The sequence below is a fragment of the Callithrix jacchus genome, chromosome 5 (genome assembly GCF_049354715.1).
Source record: "Callithrix jacchus isolate 240 chromosome 5, calJac240_pri, whole genome shotgun sequence".
Classification (NCBI taxonomy): Eukaryota; Metazoa; Chordata; class Mammalia; order Primates; family Cebidae; genus Callithrix; species Callithrix jacchus.
Genome location: NC_133506.1, coordinates 28256106 through 28276758, shown reverse-complemented (window position 1 = coordinate 28276758; position 20653 = coordinate 28256106). Strand labels below are relative to the sequence as shown.

At 44.4% G+C, this 20653-nt stretch overlaps 1 protein-coding gene across 13 annotated transcripts in view; it reads right to left on the bottom strand.

Moving 5' to 3' along the window:
• Window positions 1-1018: 1018 nt before the first annotated feature.
• Window positions 1019-20653, bottom strand: part of KIZ (kizuna centrosomal protein) — a 111555-nt gene continuing 91920 nt past the window's right edge. For 10 of the 13 annotated variants that reach the window (XM_035298467.3, XM_078371506.1, XM_078371507.1 and 7 more), the window contains 4 exons: window positions 19299-19403; window positions 15279-15378; window positions 3693-3736; window positions 1019-1205 (listed from right to left, as the gene is read on the bottom strand). In XM_035298467.3, the coding sequence (XP_035154358.3) occupies window positions 1108-1205; window positions 3693-3736; window positions 15279-15378; window positions 19299-19403 (347 nt within the window). In that variant the 3' untranslated portion in view covers window positions 1019-1107. Of the gene's footprint in view, window positions 1206-3692; window positions 3737-6968; window positions 7054-15278; window positions 15379-19298; window positions 19404-20653 lie in introns of all 13 variants that reach the window. The other 3 variants (XM_078371505.1, XM_017971997.4, XM_078371508.1) reach the window with 1 other exon arrangement.

The following is a 20653-nucleotide window of genomic DNA, read 5'->3' as shown; positions in this document are numbered from 1 at the left end:
TGTATTTTTAGTAGAGATGGGGTTTTACCATATTGGCCAGGCTGCTCTCAACCTCCTAACCTCAGGCAATCGGCCTGCTTCAGTCTCCCAAAGTGTTGGGATTACAGGTGTAAGCCACTGCGCCCAGCCATCTATGTTTACTTCTAACAGTTTTATAGTTATAGCTCTTAACATTTAGTTTCTTGGTCCATTTTGGTTAATTTTTATAGAGTGTGAGGTAGGGATCCGCATTCATTCTTTTGCATGTGCCTATCCATTTGTCCCAGCATCATTTTTTGAAAAGACTATTCTTTCCTCCATAGAATAGCAGAAATTGCCACCCTTGTCAAAAATTAAAATTGGCTCAAATGTGAGAGTTTGTTTTTGGATGCTCACTTCTAGATATATATAAATCAACAGAGTCAATATTCCATTGATCTCTGTTAATCTAGTACCACAGTATCTCAATTACTGTAGCTTTTCATTAAGTTTTGAAATAAGAAAATGTGAGAACTCCAACTCTGTATTTCTTTTTTTTTTTTTTTTGAGGCAGAGTCTTGCTCTGTCACCCAGGCTGGAGTGTAGTGGCATGATCTCGGCTCACTGCAACCTCTGCCTACCTCCCAAGTTCAGGCAATTCTACTGCCTCAGCCTCCCAAGCAGCTGGGATTACAGGTGCATACCACCACACACAGCTAATTTTTGTATTTTTAGTAAAGATGGGGTTTTACTGTGTTTGCCAGGCTGGTCTCGAACAGGATCCTGACCTCAAGTGATCTGCCCAATTGTATTTCTTGGCCTCCTAACTGTATTTCTTTTTCAAGACTGTCTTAGCTATTCTGGGTCTCTTGAATTTCCATATGAATTTAAGATTGGCTGGCTAATTCCTACAGAGAAAGCAACTTGAATTTTGATAGGCACTGCATTCCTCACTTTGCTTCACGATGACACTTAAAAATGATTATGCAAGTTCATATTTATAAAATTTCACTTGAATAGCAATGTAGTCCTATGTTCTCCTATGAAACAATTAGAAAACTTAAAGGAACATATTTATTTTGGCATCACATATGAACACAGGATTTCAATTTGTTTAAAGACTTCATTTCCAACAGATGTTACAGCATATTAGTCATAAAAATCATCAGAATCGTCGGCATTATAGTTTCTAGGGCATAAAGCAGCCTCAATTTCTGAGTTACTGTCGTCAGACTCATCCCAGAGGGCTGGAAAATAAAACCAGACAGACATTTAACACTTCTGCACTCTAGTTAAGAGCTTACAAAACAGCACAGCACAGAAGGACTGGTTAACAGAGTGTCAGTTTGCAAAATGCCTCACAGGGACACCACATGATGTACCTGACCAGATACACGCAAATGCATGTCCGTATTGCACAAATGTCCACATTTCAAAGTGTGTCCTATGCAGTGTTATGGAAAACACTTTGTAGAATACTTCCTTTTCCCTTCTGTGGTGCCCAACTCTTTATTACAGGATAGGGATTTAAAGTCAGGGTTAATGGCCGGGCACGGTAGCTCACGCCTATAATCCCAGCACTTTGGGAGGCCGAGGTAGGGGTATTACCTGAGGTTAGAAGTTCGAAACCAGGCTGACCAACATGTAGAAACCCCAACTCAACTAAAAATACAAAATTAGCCAGGCGTGGTGGCACATGCCTGTAATCCCAGCTACTTGGGAGGCTGAGGCAGGAGAATCGCTTGAACCTGGGAGGCAGAGGCTGAAGTGAGCCGAGATCATGCCATTGCACTCCAGCCTGGGCAACAAGAGCGAAATTCCCTCAAATAAATAAACAAACAAACAAACAAATAAATAAATAAAGTCAGAGTTAACATGGAAGCAGGGTTCCCTGGGGTGTTGTATCATCCTGATGCCGCCCCTCCCCAGCTGCCCCTCCACTTTCATCTCTCTCTCTTCTTTATGAGAGCAGAGAGGAGAAGGGAAAGATATGGCTGAGGAATAAGCAGAGCTGTTTAGCCTGAGACAGGACTTTGGTCCACATTGTTTATTTGAGAGGTGATCCCAGGAACCATGGGGACAGTGATACAGGAAGACGGGAAGCCAGTGAAGGGTATGATGACGAGTGGCTGCCTGGTAGTGAGTGGACAGGCGAGGCTCAGCCTGCTGGGGCCCCCTCAGAGCCTGAAGGGCTCTCCCCAGATTGTCCCAATGAAGAGCAAAGGAACGGGGTTCCCAATCACCAACTGGTCTCTGTTGGCTGAGGGTTGCTCTTAACCCAGGGCATCAACTCCCTGGCACTTTGGGCTGCCCTGTGAGGGCTGAGTCTGCTCCTGCAGCCAGAGAAAGCCCTCAGGCAGACAGACACAGCTGCCCGGTGGAGCTGAGGTGCCTTCAGGTGGCCGGCAGGATGTGGTGGTGGAGCTGACCACATCTACTACAGCAAGAATCTCGTGACTCTGCTGACACCTGCACGTACCGCCTGCCAGCTCTGTGCTGACTTCTCATATGTGACCCCATCTCATCCTCACACCAGCCTGGCAAGGTAAGTATTAATGTTTCCATTTTACTGAGCAAACAAACTGGGGCTGAGGGGTTAAGTAACTGGCCACAATCACAATGCCAGTGAGTGGCCAAGCCGGGAGTCCCACCAAGTCATCTGACTCAAGCCCATACTCTGCATCACAACCCACTGGGTACTCGTCTCCCCAGCATTAGGTAGCTGTCCTTCTAGAAGAGTGATTCATACTGGAGTACTTGCTAAAAATGCAGATTCCTAGGCCTAGGCACTATAGCAGCTCTGAATTCGTTTCCATGCTGGGTTAGCAAAGTGGGACACATTGGGTGTTTAAAAAATAGTAAATATCTTTGTTATTAGCAATAAAACTATTAATCAAATTATACCTTTAATTTAAGGTATAAGGGGGTTTAAGGAGACAGGAGTTGAGAAAGCCCAAGCTGGGCAATGGGTATGCCACAGTGTCACGGTAGAAGTAGGCCTAGATCTTTCCTGTGAGCAGGGTGTTGAAGGATGAATAGGAGCTCACTGGGCTGAGGAGAAGGAAAAGAGACTCCCTACAGAAGGAACAACATGGGCAAAAATACAGAGGCACAGGTGTGGAATAGCTGACAAAAACTGACCGTGGCTTGACTCAAAGAGGACAGAACCTTGGGACGAATAAGCTGGAGAGCAGGGCTGGGGCCTCCCGGGAATGGAGAAAGCTCAGACTCTGCCCTGCAGGCGGTGGGGAGGCATCGGTAGTCCTTACATAGAAAGGTGGGGGAAGCCAGGGTTTGGAGGCTGGTGGTCAGGTGGAGGATAGTCAGGAGCTGGGAGGGACTGGGTATGAAGAAACCAGTTAGTTACTCCAAGAGCCTGTCTTGGTCATGAGCAACGAGTACTTCTGAGGATGGGGAGAGAGGCAAGAAACATTTTATTGGTAAAATACATAATGCTGGTAATTAATGAGATGTGGGGCCAGGATCCCCTGCAAACTCACACTTGCAAATTACAATGCTCTGCCCCTGTGGTCCATAGCACCTGTGTGGCCCTGTCTACGAAGAACTGTGCCTCCAGAAGCTCTCAGGTCCCACCCCAGGGAGAGCTGCAAGGGCAGTCCCTGTGAGCATGGCCACTTCGGGACTCACACGAGGGTGTAAACCACAAATGCATGTCACAGAGTTTTTTGGTTAAAACAAAAAATGAAAATCTGGTGTCCAGTTATTTCTCTTACCATTAGATATTAAATTGATCATGGGTTTCTTTTTGTTTTCATGCCTGCAAAATAAAGAAACAGTCTAAGTTCTGGAAAAAAAAAAAGACAATGAGACTAACATTTTTGTAATTAATGCATTATTAGCACTTTGAGTCACTGGAGGCCAGAACTTTGCACTTACTTCCCAGATTTTAAAAGTAAAAGGAAGATATTGGGATGCAGCGTGGCCTTGTTGGGAGGGTCGCTGCTCAACAGCATCGCTCCTGTCTTGTGTGTGTCCCCTCGGCAGGTCAGCATGGCCCACCCCCAACTGCTGAGCTGTACCTGCGTGGGGCCATGTGTTTTTGGGGGAGGATGACTGCATGGGCCCCTGAGGCAGAGGACTGGTTTCCCTTCAACAGTCTTCTGGAAAACAGCAGTGTGTAAAGCTTTAGTGCTTTTAGGCAAGCTAAAAATGAAACACTTCCAGTGGGGAATTCCAGATGTTGGGGAGGAAGTTAAAACACTTAGTCAAACCAGTGGCGACGATACTAACAGCTTAAGAAAGGATTCCAAAATCAACAGCTGGAGGACAGCACAGCAACTGTCACATAAAAGCTAGTGTGCATGACATCCAGGACCGAGTGACCTCTCGACTGAGGCCAAGACAGCAAGAAAATGGCTCTAGGTGACATGATTTCTCCATGTGCCTTTTCAGGAGCTTTTGCAATTTTAATAAATTTAAGATTCTTTTAAGACTTGTCTGAATGGTCACAGGAGATGTCAGAAGAGAAACCATTCTTGGTGCATGGCTCGACACTTTGCCCCACACCACACACCACCACCGCCCTTCTCACGGCCGGAGCCTTGCTCTTCCGGACACGGGAAACCCTGCAAATACATCTTTTCCGTCCCTTTGGGCCAAGTCTGGTTGTTTTGGCTTAAAAATCTACCTTTTGGTATAATTTCCTTTTTTTTTTCCCAGAAAAGCATGCTCCACTATGGTATCTTTTCTAGGCTATTTTCAGTGTTCCCTGTAAATTTAGTGCTTGTTTCTTTAATTGCCATGACTGAGTAGTGCTCACAGCCATTTCTCCATGAAGCATGGAAGACCTCTATGAGCATCTGGAAGGGTCAGCAGCTGATAGTCCTAGAGCTGCCAGGATTGTGGGGACCTGCCAGTGAGGTGAGCCTGCAAGAACCCATTTTACAGCAAGTCTCTCTCTCTCTCACACACACACACACGCAAACACAACTGTGGGGATGTGTATCATTTCCCCACCTCCCCCGATACCTGAGGACACAGGGATAGGTGCTGCAGGGGAGGGTAGATTATAAAAGTCTAGGAGTAGAAAGAGCCTAATTTGCCAGCCGTGGTCCATACAAGAAGAGCCACAGCGGGAGGGGGAGAGATCTTTGCTGGCCGGGAGGACTGAGAGCACTGTGGCAGCGATGCAGGGAGCTGCAAGACCACAGAGGAGGCCAGGCACCTCCAAAGGCAGAGGCCTTCACAGGCTGGGACTGAGGAACAAGGTGTGGTGTGGTGGGGTAGCAGGATACAGGAGGAAGGACACAGTGGCAGGAGAGCTCAGCCAGGTGCCCATGGCCTGGGTCACTTCTCTGAGCTCCAGAAAGAAACACATTAAGTGCCCACTTGGTGGCTTCATGTAGCTCCTCCAAAATGTCTCATGGTCAACACTCCCATCCACAACCAAACTCACCATCCTCTCTGCCAAACCAGGCCCTTCCTCCCATCTCAGCAAATGGCACCCCCGGCCCACTAGTTCTCCCAAGCCTCTCTCCAGTCTCCACTCCTCTTTTCTCCACACTGTCTGGCCCTTGGTCCTGCCATTCCTCCCCAACTTCCACAAGACTTCCTGCAGTCCTCACCAGTTCCCTGGGCACTGCCACCACACTAGTCAACAAAACTATCAGGTATTACTGCTATCTCTGCAACAACCTCCTAAGTGGTGACACACTCATCTTGTCCCCTACAATCCATTTTCCACTAGGCAATTAAGAGTGAGCTTTCTGAAATGCAAATCTGGTCACTTCACTTCCTTGCTTAAAATTCTTCAATGCCTTGCCACTGATTTCTGCTCAAAGACCTAAATGCCAAGCAGTGCCTCCAAGGTGGATCCCCAGGAGTGTTGTGCTGTCCCACTGGAGCCTTCCCACTTCCGCCTCCCTGTCTTCACCACTGAGCCCTCATCAAGTTGCTGTTTCACATTCACTTGTGCAGTGAACTGAGGAGCCACCCCTTTCCCCTCTGAACTGCAAGCTCCATGTGCGTGGTGACCGCACCTGTTTCAGCTCACCTGGGTAATGTGGTACACAGCACATAACAGGTGATTAATGAACATGTTCACTTGGAATGAACAAGTGGTCCTCACTAAGCGGAGGGCCCTGATTAAAGGCATTGGATCAATATTCAATTTGACAATACTTAATTTGCCTATTTCTACTTCACATTACACTTCAGAATCAAGTTCAAGTTTCTCTGGCTTTCCTGCTGAAAAAAAATAAAATAAAAACCCAGAAAAGCTAAAGGGAAAGGAAAAAGGTCACGTACAATGCGGTAAACACAGACACATGAGAACCATCTATGCGAGTGTGTGTCAGTAGTCACTGAACTCATCAAAAGCAATCAGCCAGCAATGCTGAGTCCTGCCATGGAGGTGACCCGCTGCGCATTTCAGGGACCTCACTTCTGCATGTGGCACTCTAGGAAAAAATGATTTCCTGAAGCCATGTCTCTATGAGGCCACTTGAACTTGCTTTTTCTGTCTGTCCTGTGGTTATACAGTGCGGCTTTGAGAACATTTAAGCCACAGGGAGCCAGTAAACATCCCAGTGAAATGCGAATTAATTGTGTAATGGTTCTTAATTGTCTGTGTTACTGGTTTTCTCCCAGGAAACACGTGTCAGAGCTACATGTGCACAGTGTGTGGTCTCCTACGGAGAAGGGTGAAGGGCGCTTTCCTGGGTTTTGTTCTCGACTTTCACATTGAAGGGGCAATTATTGTTTCTTTTGAGAAAATCTCTGAAAGTCAATGTAAACCTGCAATTCGAGGTTGATTTTTTATTATACCGAATTCTTAGGGACAACATTTTCTTCTTTTGGTCATACCTAATACGTAAAGCTAAGGCAAGGCTGATGGAGAAGCCCGGGAACTTTCTATGATGTGCTGGATAGAGCCAACGACTGTGGCTACTAGAGTAGATGAAATAAAAACAAAGGTGCATTTCAGAAAGTAAAAGAAATCAAAGAGCAAAGGGTGTAGGTCATGGGATATGGTCGCCATGTGGTCTTACGTGCTTGGAATCTGACTGCCTCATCTCTGCTGAGAGTGCAGAAGTAATGTCTCCATCTTGTAAGACAGAGGCTGGCAAAGGTTTTCTGTAAAGAACCAGACAGTAAATAGTTTGGGCTTTGTGGGCCGGATGGTCAGCTGCAACTACTGAATTCTGTGGCTGTAGCATAGAAACCACCATGGACAATTTGTAAACGAAAAGATGTGGCTCTATTCCAGTTAAACTTCATGGATAGACACTGCAATTTCAATTTCATGTAATCTTCAGATGTCATGAAACATTATTCTTTGAATTTTCTTCCAACCATTAAAAAATGTGAAAACCACTCTTCGCTTTTGGGCTGCACAGACCCAGGCAGTGGCCTGGGCATGGCCCAAGGGCCATTACAGCTGTCAAGAATTGCTGCAAGCCAGAGTCTGCCTTTTCCCTGCACTGTGGCTCAGCGGTGACTCTGGAACCCCAGAGAGCAGACTTGGTATTCTTTCCCTAGAAGTTTACAATTGGACTGGAGGTCCTACTTCAAAATAAACCATTTTCAGGCAAAACACTAGAGATTATTAACTGAGCAAATTAAAACCTAACTCTGTTCCGCTGGCCTCATTTTAATGGAACAATCAGCTGGGTGCAGTGGCTCTCGCCTATAATCCTAGCACTTTGGAAGGCTGAGGCAGGTGGATCACCTGAGGTCAGGAGTTCGAGATAAGCCTGGCCAATATGGTGAACCCCTGTCTCTACTAATAATACAAAAATTAGCCAGGCATGGTGTTATGTGCCTGTAATCCCAGCTACTCGGGAGGCTGAGGCAGGAGAACACTTGAACCTAGTAGATGGAGGTTGGAATGAGCCAAGATCACACCATTGCACTCCATCCTGGGTGACAGAGCAAGACTCTGTCTCAAAAAAATTAATTTATTTTAATTAATTTAAAAATGATATGACAATTATCTCTGTAGAATTTTCCAGTAGGTTTGGCCTTTTTTTCTCCCAGCTGTACCAGGAGTGCCCCGTTCCCGTTGGGCAGACACCCACTTATTACCATTCCGCCGTACTGACTTCATCACATCTCTCCCCTCTGCCTATCCATTAAACCATCTCACTTTGGATGCATTTTGATAAATACTTATCAATTCCCCTGCTACTGATAAACCAGATTAGGACAATTCTAATCAAAGTCACTTTTGTTCTCAACCTTGTTAAGAAGTGAAGGCCAGCCAGGTTTCAACAGAAGAGGTTTTATCTGAGAGCAGCCCTGACACACGGTGAACACCCTATGCATGGGGGTCAGGATGACACTGTGTGTGATGGAAAACAGTAATAATTACGTGTCAGTTGTTCATTTCATAAGAGCAAAAGGCTAACGTGGCAAGAATTGGTCTACACAGCCAACATCAACATGAAGTTAGATAATAAGGATTATTGACAATAATAAGTTTTGCTTTGTGGAGCCAACAAGTAAAGACAAAAAAGAAACACAGAATACCCAAGGCCAAGAATGCCACTATCAGATTAGAAGACAGCATTTACATATTATCAACCCAGAGCCTTTGCTGTACAGGGGTCGAGCCCAGAGAGGTTGAGAAATGTGTCCTGAGACACACAGAACGAGCCAGCAATAGAGGAGAAGTGGAACAAAACACTCTTTTTGGGACACTCCTAAAGCGCACACATTGTAGACACCCACCCCACGGGACCTCCTGAGAAGCGGTAAAACACCAGGACAAGGAGAACCCTACCATAGCGTGTGCTTCGCTATATGAGCTGCCTTCATGAGAGAGAATCAGCTCTGGGGCCAGACAGCCTCTGCTCACCGCAGGGTCTCGGGCAAGTTCCCTAACTCTCCAAGCACCAGTTTCCTCATCTGTAGAATGGGGACAGTAATGCCTTCTTGGAAGTGTTCTGACACATTTACAGACAATCCCATGTGAGATACTGTAGAGAGCAGACCTCAGTAAGCAGTGCCACTGCACAGTCATCACATTTGGCTCAAGGAAAGCATGTGCTCCGTTTGGTGATGTGCAGCCATGGGTTCTAGGTGGGGGTGATCAATACTCAGGCACAGGGGCCAAGGAATGAGAGGTTCAGGGACAGATGGAGAGAAGATAGGCCTGAGATGCGTGAAGTTTCTTCCTTGAAGAACCTGATGGGTGGGTGCCTTTGAAACGGGAAGAGATAGGGAAACTGCCTCAGCCAGGCCTTCCAAGAGCAGGGGCAGAGCAAGGCATCAGACTTTGTGCTGGGGCTGCAGCCGCAAACAAGACCGACTCGCTTGATGCCCTTGAGGTGCTCGTGCTCCAGTAGAGAGACTGACACCAGAATAACCACCATGACATGGGCTGAAAAGGCAGCTGCAGGGTTGGCCAAGAACTGATAACCGTGGAGTTGGGGGATGATGTTCCAGGCCTTCAACGTGTGCCAAGAGCTCTCATCAAGGTCAGGGCCCGAAGCCAGACACCTTTCCATCAGCAGACAAGACAGCAGCCAGGAAAGAACCCCAGTGAGGCTCTCCGCAAGTGTGTTCAGCCAGGTCCTACTTCCTGAAACTGCGGATGCATCAGCAGAGGGCATATTCAGTCACCACCAGTCTTCCTTTGAAAATCTGTGTGTCTAAACACATACACATACACATTCACTCACACATACTCTCTCTCATACACAATCTCTCACACACTCAGGTAGATAACTGTAAGAAATGCATGATTCCCTGCAGCTCAAGTACGTGATGCCATACAGAAGGGAGGGAACTTGTACAAACTGACTTTCATTAAAAACAAACAAAAACTGGAGTGAATGGTGAAGCTATATATCCATGCTTACTCACTCAGGAAACGCAATGCCTATCCAGCACTGGTGATTAAGAAACCCGCCGCTGGGCATGGTGGCTTGCCTATAATCCCAGCACTTTGAGAGGCTGAGGAGAGAGGAATGCCTGAGCTCAGGAGTTAGCAACCAGCCTGGGCAACATATCGTTTCTACCAAAAACACAAAAAAATAGTGGGGCGTGATGGCATGTGCCTGTGTTTCTGCCTACTTGCCCGTGATTTATAATACAATAAACATCAGATTCTATTACGGCTCATGCACTGAAGCTGCTGCTCTGAAAAACGGAATATGAAAGCACCCAAACCCCACCACCATCACAATGAAATGAGCATGTATAAATGTGCTAAGAGTATCTCTTTGCATCTTTTATAGCTTGTGTGTATTAATCTGTAACGCTTATTAAGAAAGTCATTGCTATTTACTTGGGAGGCTGAGGAAGGAGAATTTCTTGAACCTGGGAGGCAAAGGTTGCAGTGAGCCAAGATTGTGTCACTGCACACCAGCCTGGGTGACAGAGCAAGACCCTGTCTCAATAAATAAATAAACTCATGAAATCTGCCACACTGTGGGAGGAAGGATACAGGGAAATGGCTTCTATCCCTGCACTACACATGGTAACAGAAATAGCTAGGGCGACCACAGGAGGGGTATGCTGTACAGCCAGGTCTCTGCTTCGGAAACTTTCAGAAGGTTGAGTTAACCCTTGAAAAACCTAGATGGCCTTAACCAGGTAAAAGAGCGGGGTAGGAACATTCCAAGGAAAGCTAGGGACATGAAAGAATGGGTCACATGCGGGCACGACACGTGGTCTGACTGTTAACTATTCATGAGCAGGAGGATAAGGGGAGCTGCCTGGTAAGGGTGTGCAGTGTGCAGACCACCCATGCTTGACAGGGTGCAGGTCCTCCTGAGAGATTCATGGCAGCAGAGGTGGGTGTAAGGTACTCATTCCTGGCCCAGAGAGGAGGCGGGGGGTGGAGTTTGGAATAAAGAGCAGAGGGAAAGCCTAATGTTTGTAACACATTGACTCAATTTCATGATCAATTTTTTTTTTTTTTTGAGACAGAGTTTTGCCCTGTCGCCCAGGCTGGAGTACAGTGGCATCAACCTCTGCCTCCCAGGTTCAATGATTCTCCTGCCTCAGCCTCCTGAGTAGCAGGGATTACAGGCCCCCACCACCATGTCCAGCTAATTTTTGTATTTTTAGTAGAGACAGGGTTTTGCCATGTTGGCCAGCCTGGTCTCAAATTCCTGACCTCAGGTGATACACCCACCTTGGCCTCCCAAAGTGCTGCGATTACAGGCGTGAGCCACCACATCCGGTCGTCATTTTTTCTTTTTTTTAAAACAGTCTTGCTCTGTTGCCCAGGTAAGTGCAGTGATACAATCTTGGCTCACTGCAAATTCGGCCTCCAGGTTCATGAGATTCTCCTACCTCGGCCTTCTAAGTAGCTGGAAATACAGGTGCACACCACCACAACTGGCTAATTTTTTTTTGTATTTTTAGCAAAGATGGGGATTCACCATGTTGGCCATGCTGGTCTCAAATTCCTGACCTCAAGTGATCTGCCTGCCTCAGCCTCCCAAAGTGCTGGGATTACAGGCATGAGCCACTGTGTCCTTCCTGTCGATATAATGCTATAAAAAAGAAAAAATAGTCATGGTCCATTAACAAACATACCCAAGTTATTGTGATTGTGAGGCCACACCAGTTGAATGTGGCAATGAGACTCAGAGGGTCCTGCCAGGAGCACTGTCTATGGTGTCCAGGATTAGGAGGAATGGCTCCTGGCAGGAAGTGTCCTTCCAGTTCTGGAGTCTTATTAGAAAGATGAATAGCTAATTTATAAGAAGACATGGTCTTTAGACTCCAAATTCTAAAATTATTAATGGTTTTGGACTGCTAGCAGAAATCAGCGTTACAATTTCTAAAGGAGCAACTTCGGCTGGAATGTTCCTCAAAACAGACATATGTTTCTGAAAAACAGAAGGCAAAAAATAATCCAGAAAGAAAAAAAATCCCAATGACTGTGCCAACAAATTTCTGTAAGCCACTGACTGTAGGTTTTAAAGGCCAACCAGTAATTTAACAAAGTCTGAGCGCCCCCTGATGGTTAATCAGGGGTCCTACAGAGGATGCCACTTTTAGCGGCCTGAGGTCAACTTGTTAACTTTTTCTCTTCAAATAAGCAGTGATGGTTCTTATTTGCTTTGTGCAGAAAAAGAAAGTATGTGGGCTTGCGATAAGAAGCATGCCATATTTAGGAAGCTGCTAATTCAATGGAATTTAAGAACAGAGATTTGCCAAACCCACGATACAGAAGAGTGCTTTTATGTAAGCACCTAAAGGACTTCCAGCAAAAACTCATTTTTATTTCATTGGACGATTGGTTCCTTATAATCTTTATGCTATCCCGGGGAATATGCACAGTGACCAGGCAAATTCAGAAGATGCCACCGCCCCCACCAGAGCATCAACTGCAGCCTGGCGCCCTCCACTGGTCGCTCCGGTGGCTGCAAGTTGGCACAGAATGCCACCCACGGTGGCCCTGCCAGGGTACAGTGGCTGGGTGACTTCTGCTACCTTTCCCCCAGGCAGTTATGTTGCAAGCACACACCCTTTCCTTTTGGTAAAACACTGTCTGGTCCAACCAGTAAGCTGAAGTTACAAGGCAGGAACCAGTAAGCTAAGGGCAGGCTGTTAAAATATACTCTCCACTGAAGAAACGGATCCGGGAGAGTGAAAACCACTTGCTGGGGAAGGTAAAGCGAGACAATGTTTGCAGAGGAGAGGAAGCTCTGGCATGCACCCATGAACAAAAGGGAACAAGTGGTCTTTACTTGGAGAACAGCTTCCTATTAGGACTCACTCCTTCGTACATTATGCCTTTCATCCCCACTCAACCACAAAATGATTTTGCTGAAGCAAATACAATGGTAGAAAAAGATTTACACTGAAAGAATCTTTAATAATAAACTGTTGCCAATCTGCCTACTTGCCCGTGATTTATAATACAATAAACATCAGATTCTATTACGGCTCATGCACTGAAGCTGCTGCTCTGAAAAACGGAATATGAAAGCACCCAAACCCCACCACCATCACAATGAAATGAGCATGTACAAATGTGCTAAGAGTATCTCTTTGCATCTTTTATAGCTTGTGTGTATTAATCTGTAACGCTTATTAAGAAAGTCATTGCTATGCAAAGCAGCACCCAATCCCTTTCTCTGGCTTTTCAACAGGAGTGCACTGTTTAGCCAATAGGACGGACCCTCTGGCCCTCATTCTGCATTCATCACAGGCAACATTTGCACAATGTATCTCTCAAAGGCGGCTGAAAAGAAGGCCTTAATACTCATGTAAACAACTGCAAACCAATTACTTAATGAATCAGGCCCACACATAATGAGGTGCAGACAAAGAGCTATAAATGCATTTTTGCGCCCAAGCCGCTGCTTTAAAGTGAAATCCCTCAGCTGTAGTTTGCGCTTAACTAGCACATCATAATTATTGTCTCTAGGACATCAGAGGAAGCCATTTTTTTTTTTTTTTTTTTTTAGGTCCAGCGGGGTCTTTTTTTTTTTTTTTTTTTTTGAGGTTGCTCATCAGCTCACTGACAAAATAGAGCAAAGAAGAATTTTTAAAGTGCTACAGCAGCACTGCACTGTTATGTTTATTCTCAAGTACCGGGTTTGAGACCACTTGTAAAAGCAATAAAGCACAAGGAGTGACTGCCGTAAGTGGGATCCTTAAATGTAAGCCTCTAAGAAATTTCAGTGAATCCAGCACAAACAGCAAAACTGGAGCTCTCCAAAGCCCAGGGTGGCGTATTGACAACACCAAACCCGGCACAAGAACCAAACCGTGACCAACAGCACACCAAACCCGCGCGCTCTGGGCCCAGACCTTTTCATCACTGCACTATTATCAAGTGCCTAGAACCAAGAGTGCCTTGAAGGCCTTTTTGTGTGGTATTTTTTTTTTCACCTTAAAGGGGATGATGAGATTACCTGTCATTTATTAGGAAATTAATTTCATACAGAAACAATACTAATAACAAAAGGCCTTGGCCTGAATTTGAAGAAGAAAAAAGTTTGATTTTAGTTTAGTGAAATATAGACAAGATGTGAAATTATTAGACTGGGAATTGTTCTACAAAATCCAATTGCTTTCTCAATGTCTTTAAAATTCTCCCAAAGAACCTCTGCAAAGACTGTCCCGGAAGAACTGAGGTTTTCAGTGTCTCTATATTATTAAGCCAAATGGTAACATTCGACCCTGAAAACGATCTGTAGAATTTATTGTCATTTAAAATTTGTTTTGGAAGACCTAGAACCTGAATTTATAAGCTAATCATAATAACATAATACTTTAACACTCTTCCTGTCCTGTTTACCTCCCCCTTCCTTCAAAAATATGGATGAAAACCCGGGTATCAAAAATAATAATTTCTGATAATTAAATGAGTTGTTTCCCTAAAACTGAACTTGTCGAGCTTCTAAAACCATTTTAGAAATTTAATCATGTTTTAAAATATTCCACTTTCTAAAAACATTGTATTGTTTTATAAAATATGAATAAAAATAGGATTTTTTCATTTTAAAAATTCGACACTTCTGGCTCAAACCATTTTCTCTTACGGAACATTATATGTTATACTGGGAATGTAAAGTCCCTGTTCTAAAATTTCATCGGGGACAGGCGGTTAATTCAAATGTAATATAATCATCTAAAGGACACCTTTTTACTGAGCAACACTGTTACAAAAGGAAACTTGCTATGCTATTTTAAACAATATTTGGCTCAAAGCAAAAGAGTAGGGTATTTCATCAGATGATTGCTTATATTCCCATCTGTAAATTCTAAGTGACCTGAAGCTTCTGTGATTAGTATTTTATGTTAGTGACAAATTCAGTGCACAACTCTCTTATCACTGCTTACAAAAAGCTACTGCTACAGTTTAACAAATGTGAAAAGATAAGTTTTGTTCTTTATGGAAAATAAGCACGAAAGTATTAGAAAAGGAAAGAATCTAACCTAAATACTTGGTCTAAAAAAGAAGAGGAAAATAAAAATGAATATCCACCAATTACTAGTTTATACATTAGCCATCACAAAAAGAAGAAACATGTCACTTTATTTCTTTTAAGGCCTGATGTTTTCTCTCTGCCCTTTTTCTGACAACCTCCATTGTGTGGTCTCTAAGCAGTCCTACTGAGAGCAGCTGTAGACGCTAATTTGTGGTTCACTGAGGTGTCAATTGAGTCTTAAACCAAGGAAACAACAGCTGCAAAACAATACTTGGCTCTGGTGCAAATATTTTCAAAGGTAGACTAAAGTTTCAACTGTTATTTTAGATAAACAAAAACCCAAACCATAACCCTCCAAGTCACACAACAAAATAATATGCAGCCAGGCTTTAATTCATTGCGTTGTGACATTTCTCATCTTGTTGCCACTATTCAGAAAGCCTTTCACAACTTTACCTTGACAAAGGACTTCCTTCGCTGCTAGATGAAAAAGTAGCTTCCAAAGCAATTTTGTTAGTTGTCTTTGCCTCGAATGCACCGCTGCCAATATTCAAACCTGTGATAAGCGTAAACATGGAGAGTCAGCATTAGCTGTCGCGCAGCCATGGGACAAAATGAACAAAGTGGCCTCACAGTAAGTTTGGTGAAACAAGCACCAACAGAGTAAGATGCTGTTCAAGCCACAGAAGGCAAGGGAGCTTCTGAGGCAGAGAATGAAATGTTGGCAGAACACTGAAAGGGAGTGGGGTGTTTTCTTGTGACACCTACATAGAAATCACAAAAAGCAAAAACTGAAATCATCCAAACAGGTCAGTTTAAAATGACCAAGATGCACATGTAGGCATATGGATCTTTACTGTGTCACAAAGCACTGGATAATTCCCATTGTTAAAACACACAGGCAGCAAACCAGGGCTCAGAAATAATTGAGGCCCGTGGATAACAGTTACCCACCTTATCCACTCTCAAGGCCCTCTGCAAAATCTTCTATTTTCCATCCCACAGAGGAGACTGAATTTCCACTGAAAACCATCAAGACCGCTCTTTATCAGCCTCTAAAGGTTGAGAAGGAGGATGCACACTCCACCTCTTTTCCTGGAGCCAGAGACCTGGATATTCCCACACTGCCCCCAGTTTGCAGGGCAATCCCTGATCTTTGACTCCTGGGAGTTCTCAGCCTTGGATGTTTCTGCTACAGGTCTGCTTCTTAACTGGCAATCAAAGTCACACATACAGCATGCATGGGCATCTTTGCAAAAAGCATTTGCTGAGTTTCTAACCTGTAACCTGCCTGCTTGCATGTACGCTCTGCAGCAAAGCAATTATTTTTAAAATGTGTCCACGTTCAGCCCAAAGAGGGTGTCCACATGCTTAACAGGAGGCAGTCTTTTCAGACATGAAAACTAAGGCTGAAGTTTTAAGTGGCTTTCCTCAGGTCAGGTCCAAAGACCCAGGAGTAAGTGAAACGTGCACTGCTTCTTCGCTAGTTAGATTTGGGGTGGGCTCCTTGAGTGCAGAGTGCACCACGGCCTCCCACCCCTGCTACTTGTAACAGCACTGTGAAGCTGCCCTCCACCCTCCCAGCCCACTTTCTGCTTCTCTTTAGGGCTCAGATAAGTCCTTAGGATCAGAAAAAGAGTAAGGGCAAAAAGACAACACACAGCCAAATCTAAGATGAACATCAGGGGAAGGATCTGACCACAATGACAATGACAGCAAACACAGGCAGGAGCACTTCCATGATTCTACTGCCAGAAACTCTGGAACCTTGCAAAACACGTAGTGCAATTTTGAGTATGGAGTAAGGAAACTGAATTCAGGGGTGCCTGACTATACAACCTAGAGAGCATCATTTCACTTATGAATTAATAAACATGCATTAAACATGAGATTAATAGTACCGTAATCTATAATTTCTGGTACATATCCAAGGGACTACAACTTATATGTCAAATTTAATCATCTTTTGTTTTTTTGAGACAGAGTCTGGCTCTGTCACCCAGGCTGGAGTGCAGTGTCATGATCTCAGCTCACTGCAACCTCTGCCTTAGGGGTTCAAGCCTTTCTCCTGCCTCAGCCTCCCGAGTAGCTGAGGCGCTAGTCAGCATGCCTGGCTAATTTTTGTATTTTTCGTAGAGACGGGGTTTCACGATGTTGGCCAGGCTGGTCTCAAACTCCTGACCTCAGGTGATCCACCTGTCTTGGCCTCCCAAAGTGCTGGAATTACAGGTGTGAGCCATGGCCCAGCCAAATTTACTCATCTTTTGCACCTGTCCAATTAACTACTGAAAATAACACTTACTAGAAAAAGATGTGTGGAGTCACTTTTCAGAGTCTGTGTCAGCTATCCAGCTGAAAGGCTCTGAGCAAGTATTACTCTCCTCGGGCTTCATTTGTGAAATGAGAGTGTTGGGTACATTCTACTATCCCTCTAGATTCTAATTCCATGACTCAAATGTGAAGAAGATCATGGAAAGCAAACAGTTAAGAGTTTGCAAGTGATGACAATCTCCAGTAGGACAGAGACCCTGGTTATTTTTTTTGAGATAGAGTCTCATTCTGTCACCCAGGCTAGAGTGTAGTGGCGAAATCTTGGCTCACTACAACCTCTGCCTCCCGGGTTCAAGCAATTATCTGTCTCAGCCTCCTGAGTAGCTGAGATCACAGGTGTCCACCACCATGCCCAGCTAATTTTTGTATTTTTAGTAAAGACGAGGTTTCACCATTTTGGTCAGGCTGGTCTTGAACTCCTGACCTCGTGACCTACCCACCTTGGCCTTCCAAAGTGCTGGGATTACAGGCGTGAGCCATCGCACTGGGCCAAAGGCCCTGTTTTATACCTAACAAACTACAATGTCTTATGTTTGCAGAGTTCAAATCACCACTACCACTGCAGTGGCCGGCTCTCCAGGGGACTTTTTACTATCAGACACTGTGCTGGGCACTTAACGTGCAGAGGGTCACCAAATCCTCAAAACCACCAAAATAACTGAATTTTGCCACAACTGACTCTATCACTAGTATTATCTAGGAAACAGCTCTCAAACACAGACAGCTAAGTCTGATGCACCATAAGTACGTCTCTCAAAAATATCTGTCTGAAGAAGACATTTTTTTTTGTCTTCTTTTTTAGATAGGATCTTGCTTTGCTGCCCAGTGCAGTGGTGTGATCATAGCTCACTACAGCCTCAAACTTCTGGGCCCAAGTGATCCTTTTGCCTTAGTTTCTTGAGTAGCTGGGACTATAGGAACACACTAACATGTACGGCTAATTTTTAAACTTTTTGGTAAAAACGGTGTCTTGCTATATTGCCCAGGCTGTTCTCAGACTCCTGGCCTCAAGCAACCCTGTCACCGTGGCCTCCCAAAATGCTGGGATTATAGGCATGAGCCACTGTACCTGGCTAAAGAAGACATCCTTGAGACAACTGGGAAATCTGAATATGGACTGGGAATTATGTGGTATTTAGAAAACACTGTTCATTCTGCTAGGTGAAATAATGACATGGTAGCTAAGGAAGTCATTAACGTTCATTTCTTTCTGTATTAATCCATTTACTGTCACAGAGGACATTAAGGTGATTTATACTTTAAAAACTGGTATAATGAAAGGAAAATCACTGAAAATAATAGATAAACAATAACAAAGTATAAAAACCAAAATTACAATTAAAACAAAATCCTAGATGGAAGGAACTATAATCAAGTTTAAAATTTAGCTTTCCTGGACAGGCATGGTGGCTCACACCTGTAATCCCAACACTTTGGGAGACCAAGGCAGGTGTATTGCTTGAATCCAGGAGTTCAAGATCAGTCTGAGCAACATGGGAAAACGCTATCTCTACAAAAAACAAAACAAAACAAACAAACAAAAAAAACAAAAGTTAGCTGAGTGTGGACCGGTGCACACCTGTAGTCTCAGCTACATGGGAGACTGGGTGGGAAGACTGCTTGAGCCTGGGAGGTTGAGGCTTCATAAGCCATGCTAAGAGACAGAGCAAGACCCTATCTCAAAAATAATACATACATAAATAACTAAATAATTAAAATTTAGCTTTCCTGGGATTTATACACCTTTTCCTAAAGAACTCAAAGCCCTCCAACATTTTGGTGAGGGAGATCAGCCCAACACAACACTGCCGCTCAACGACTAAGAGACCAGCAGCCACAGGGAAAAGAAGGAATTTGGGTGTGTCTTCTCAGGGTCACTGGTGACAAGTCACTATCATGACATGCCTGGCAGAATCCAGGGCCTGGGAGGGCCATTGCCATGCTGGCCAGCACATATCTAGGACACAACAAAAGGGCTTTTCCACATGTCCATCTGCTAAGAATAGAAAAGTATTAGCTCATTCTGACCTTGTGACAGCTTGTTACAGAGAAAACTTCAGAAACCTTCAAATAACCACCCTTCCCTGAACACAGCCCTGCCTTGCCACTTTGGTCCCCTGGACACTGCCATCTGCCCTAACTTACCTGACAAGTGTGACACAGGAGCATCTGCCTTTTGAAACCTGTTTTCAGTTTGATTTGTATTATCCTGAAGGGTAGCCTTCTTCAGCAACTGGTAGGCTTCTGTTTCTATGGATTAAAGAAACACACAAAAACACATTTTTTACTGCCCAGAAAGAAGCTTCTTAAATTCTTCCTATGAGATTAACACTTCTCATATACATGCAAATTATTTTTTCAACTGTCGCTTTTTAGACATTCTGAAAAAAAAACAAAAACAATTTAGTTGAACCCAAGTTTCAGGACTCAAAGACAAATAGTATGAGTTTATTTGAGGCAGCAAAACTCTAGTCATTGTTTGAACGTATCTGTGGATCTGTGGATAGGTTCACTACCACAGTAAAGTAGTTTCTCTTCCCTCTGGGCCTTGTAGAGGCAGCCACTGGAATGAACCAGAAGAGAGAGCCAGTCTTCCTAAGTGGTCAGGTCACTCAGAAACACTCTTTCCTCTGGCTCTTGGACTCTCACACTTGAGTGCAGGGGCTCCGGCACAGGGCTGTGGGAATGGGGAGAGGGTCAGGAAGGGTGGTGACAGCTGAATGAGCTCAGAGTCCCACAGCTGAGGAAATCTAACCAAGTCTTGCCATGGGGAAGGAGTGAGAACGAGTTTGCAGACAGCAAAGCCAGGTGTCCACAAGGATCAGCGGCAGCCTGCACCTGCTCATGTTCATAGGATGCCCTCGGCCATGCAGGGCTTCTAATGGCATCTGCTGTAGATGAAATTGAGGAAGACTTGGGAAAAGCAGTAAACAAAAATATTTAAAGAAGCTGAGTGACACAACCTTCCCCATTACTCTAAGTTTCAAGGGCACCTAGATGAAATGGAGAATGGAGAATCAGAGTTTCATCACAGACATAACAAAATAGCACCTATGTCTACATCTTCAATGTGGCACAAAAAGAATCCCACTGTCAATGTCAGGGGCTGGCAATAGGTTGCATTTCTGCTTTTGCTGGCTTCATTTAAGAGCTTAACCGTGAGACTCTTATTACGAGTACTTAAGATGAGCATTATACTTTGGAACATTAAATACTATATAATTAAAATATGTACAGATCAGGGATTCTTCGCTCTGAAGATAAAAAATTCTAAGGTAACACTTGCTGGATGGTGAAATCAGTTTAGGTCACTGAAACTAGTATTTTGAAAAATCTAACAAAGAAAACATCAGACAGAGTGCATACAGAGGGGAAAGTACTGTTTTGTGTAACGTGAGTCTGTGTGTGTGGGCGGGGTGGGGGAGGGAGCTGGGACAAAAGTATTTCCTGATGAGACTGGTCACAGTGTCCTAGGGTGGCTCCGATGGGATGGTGTCATG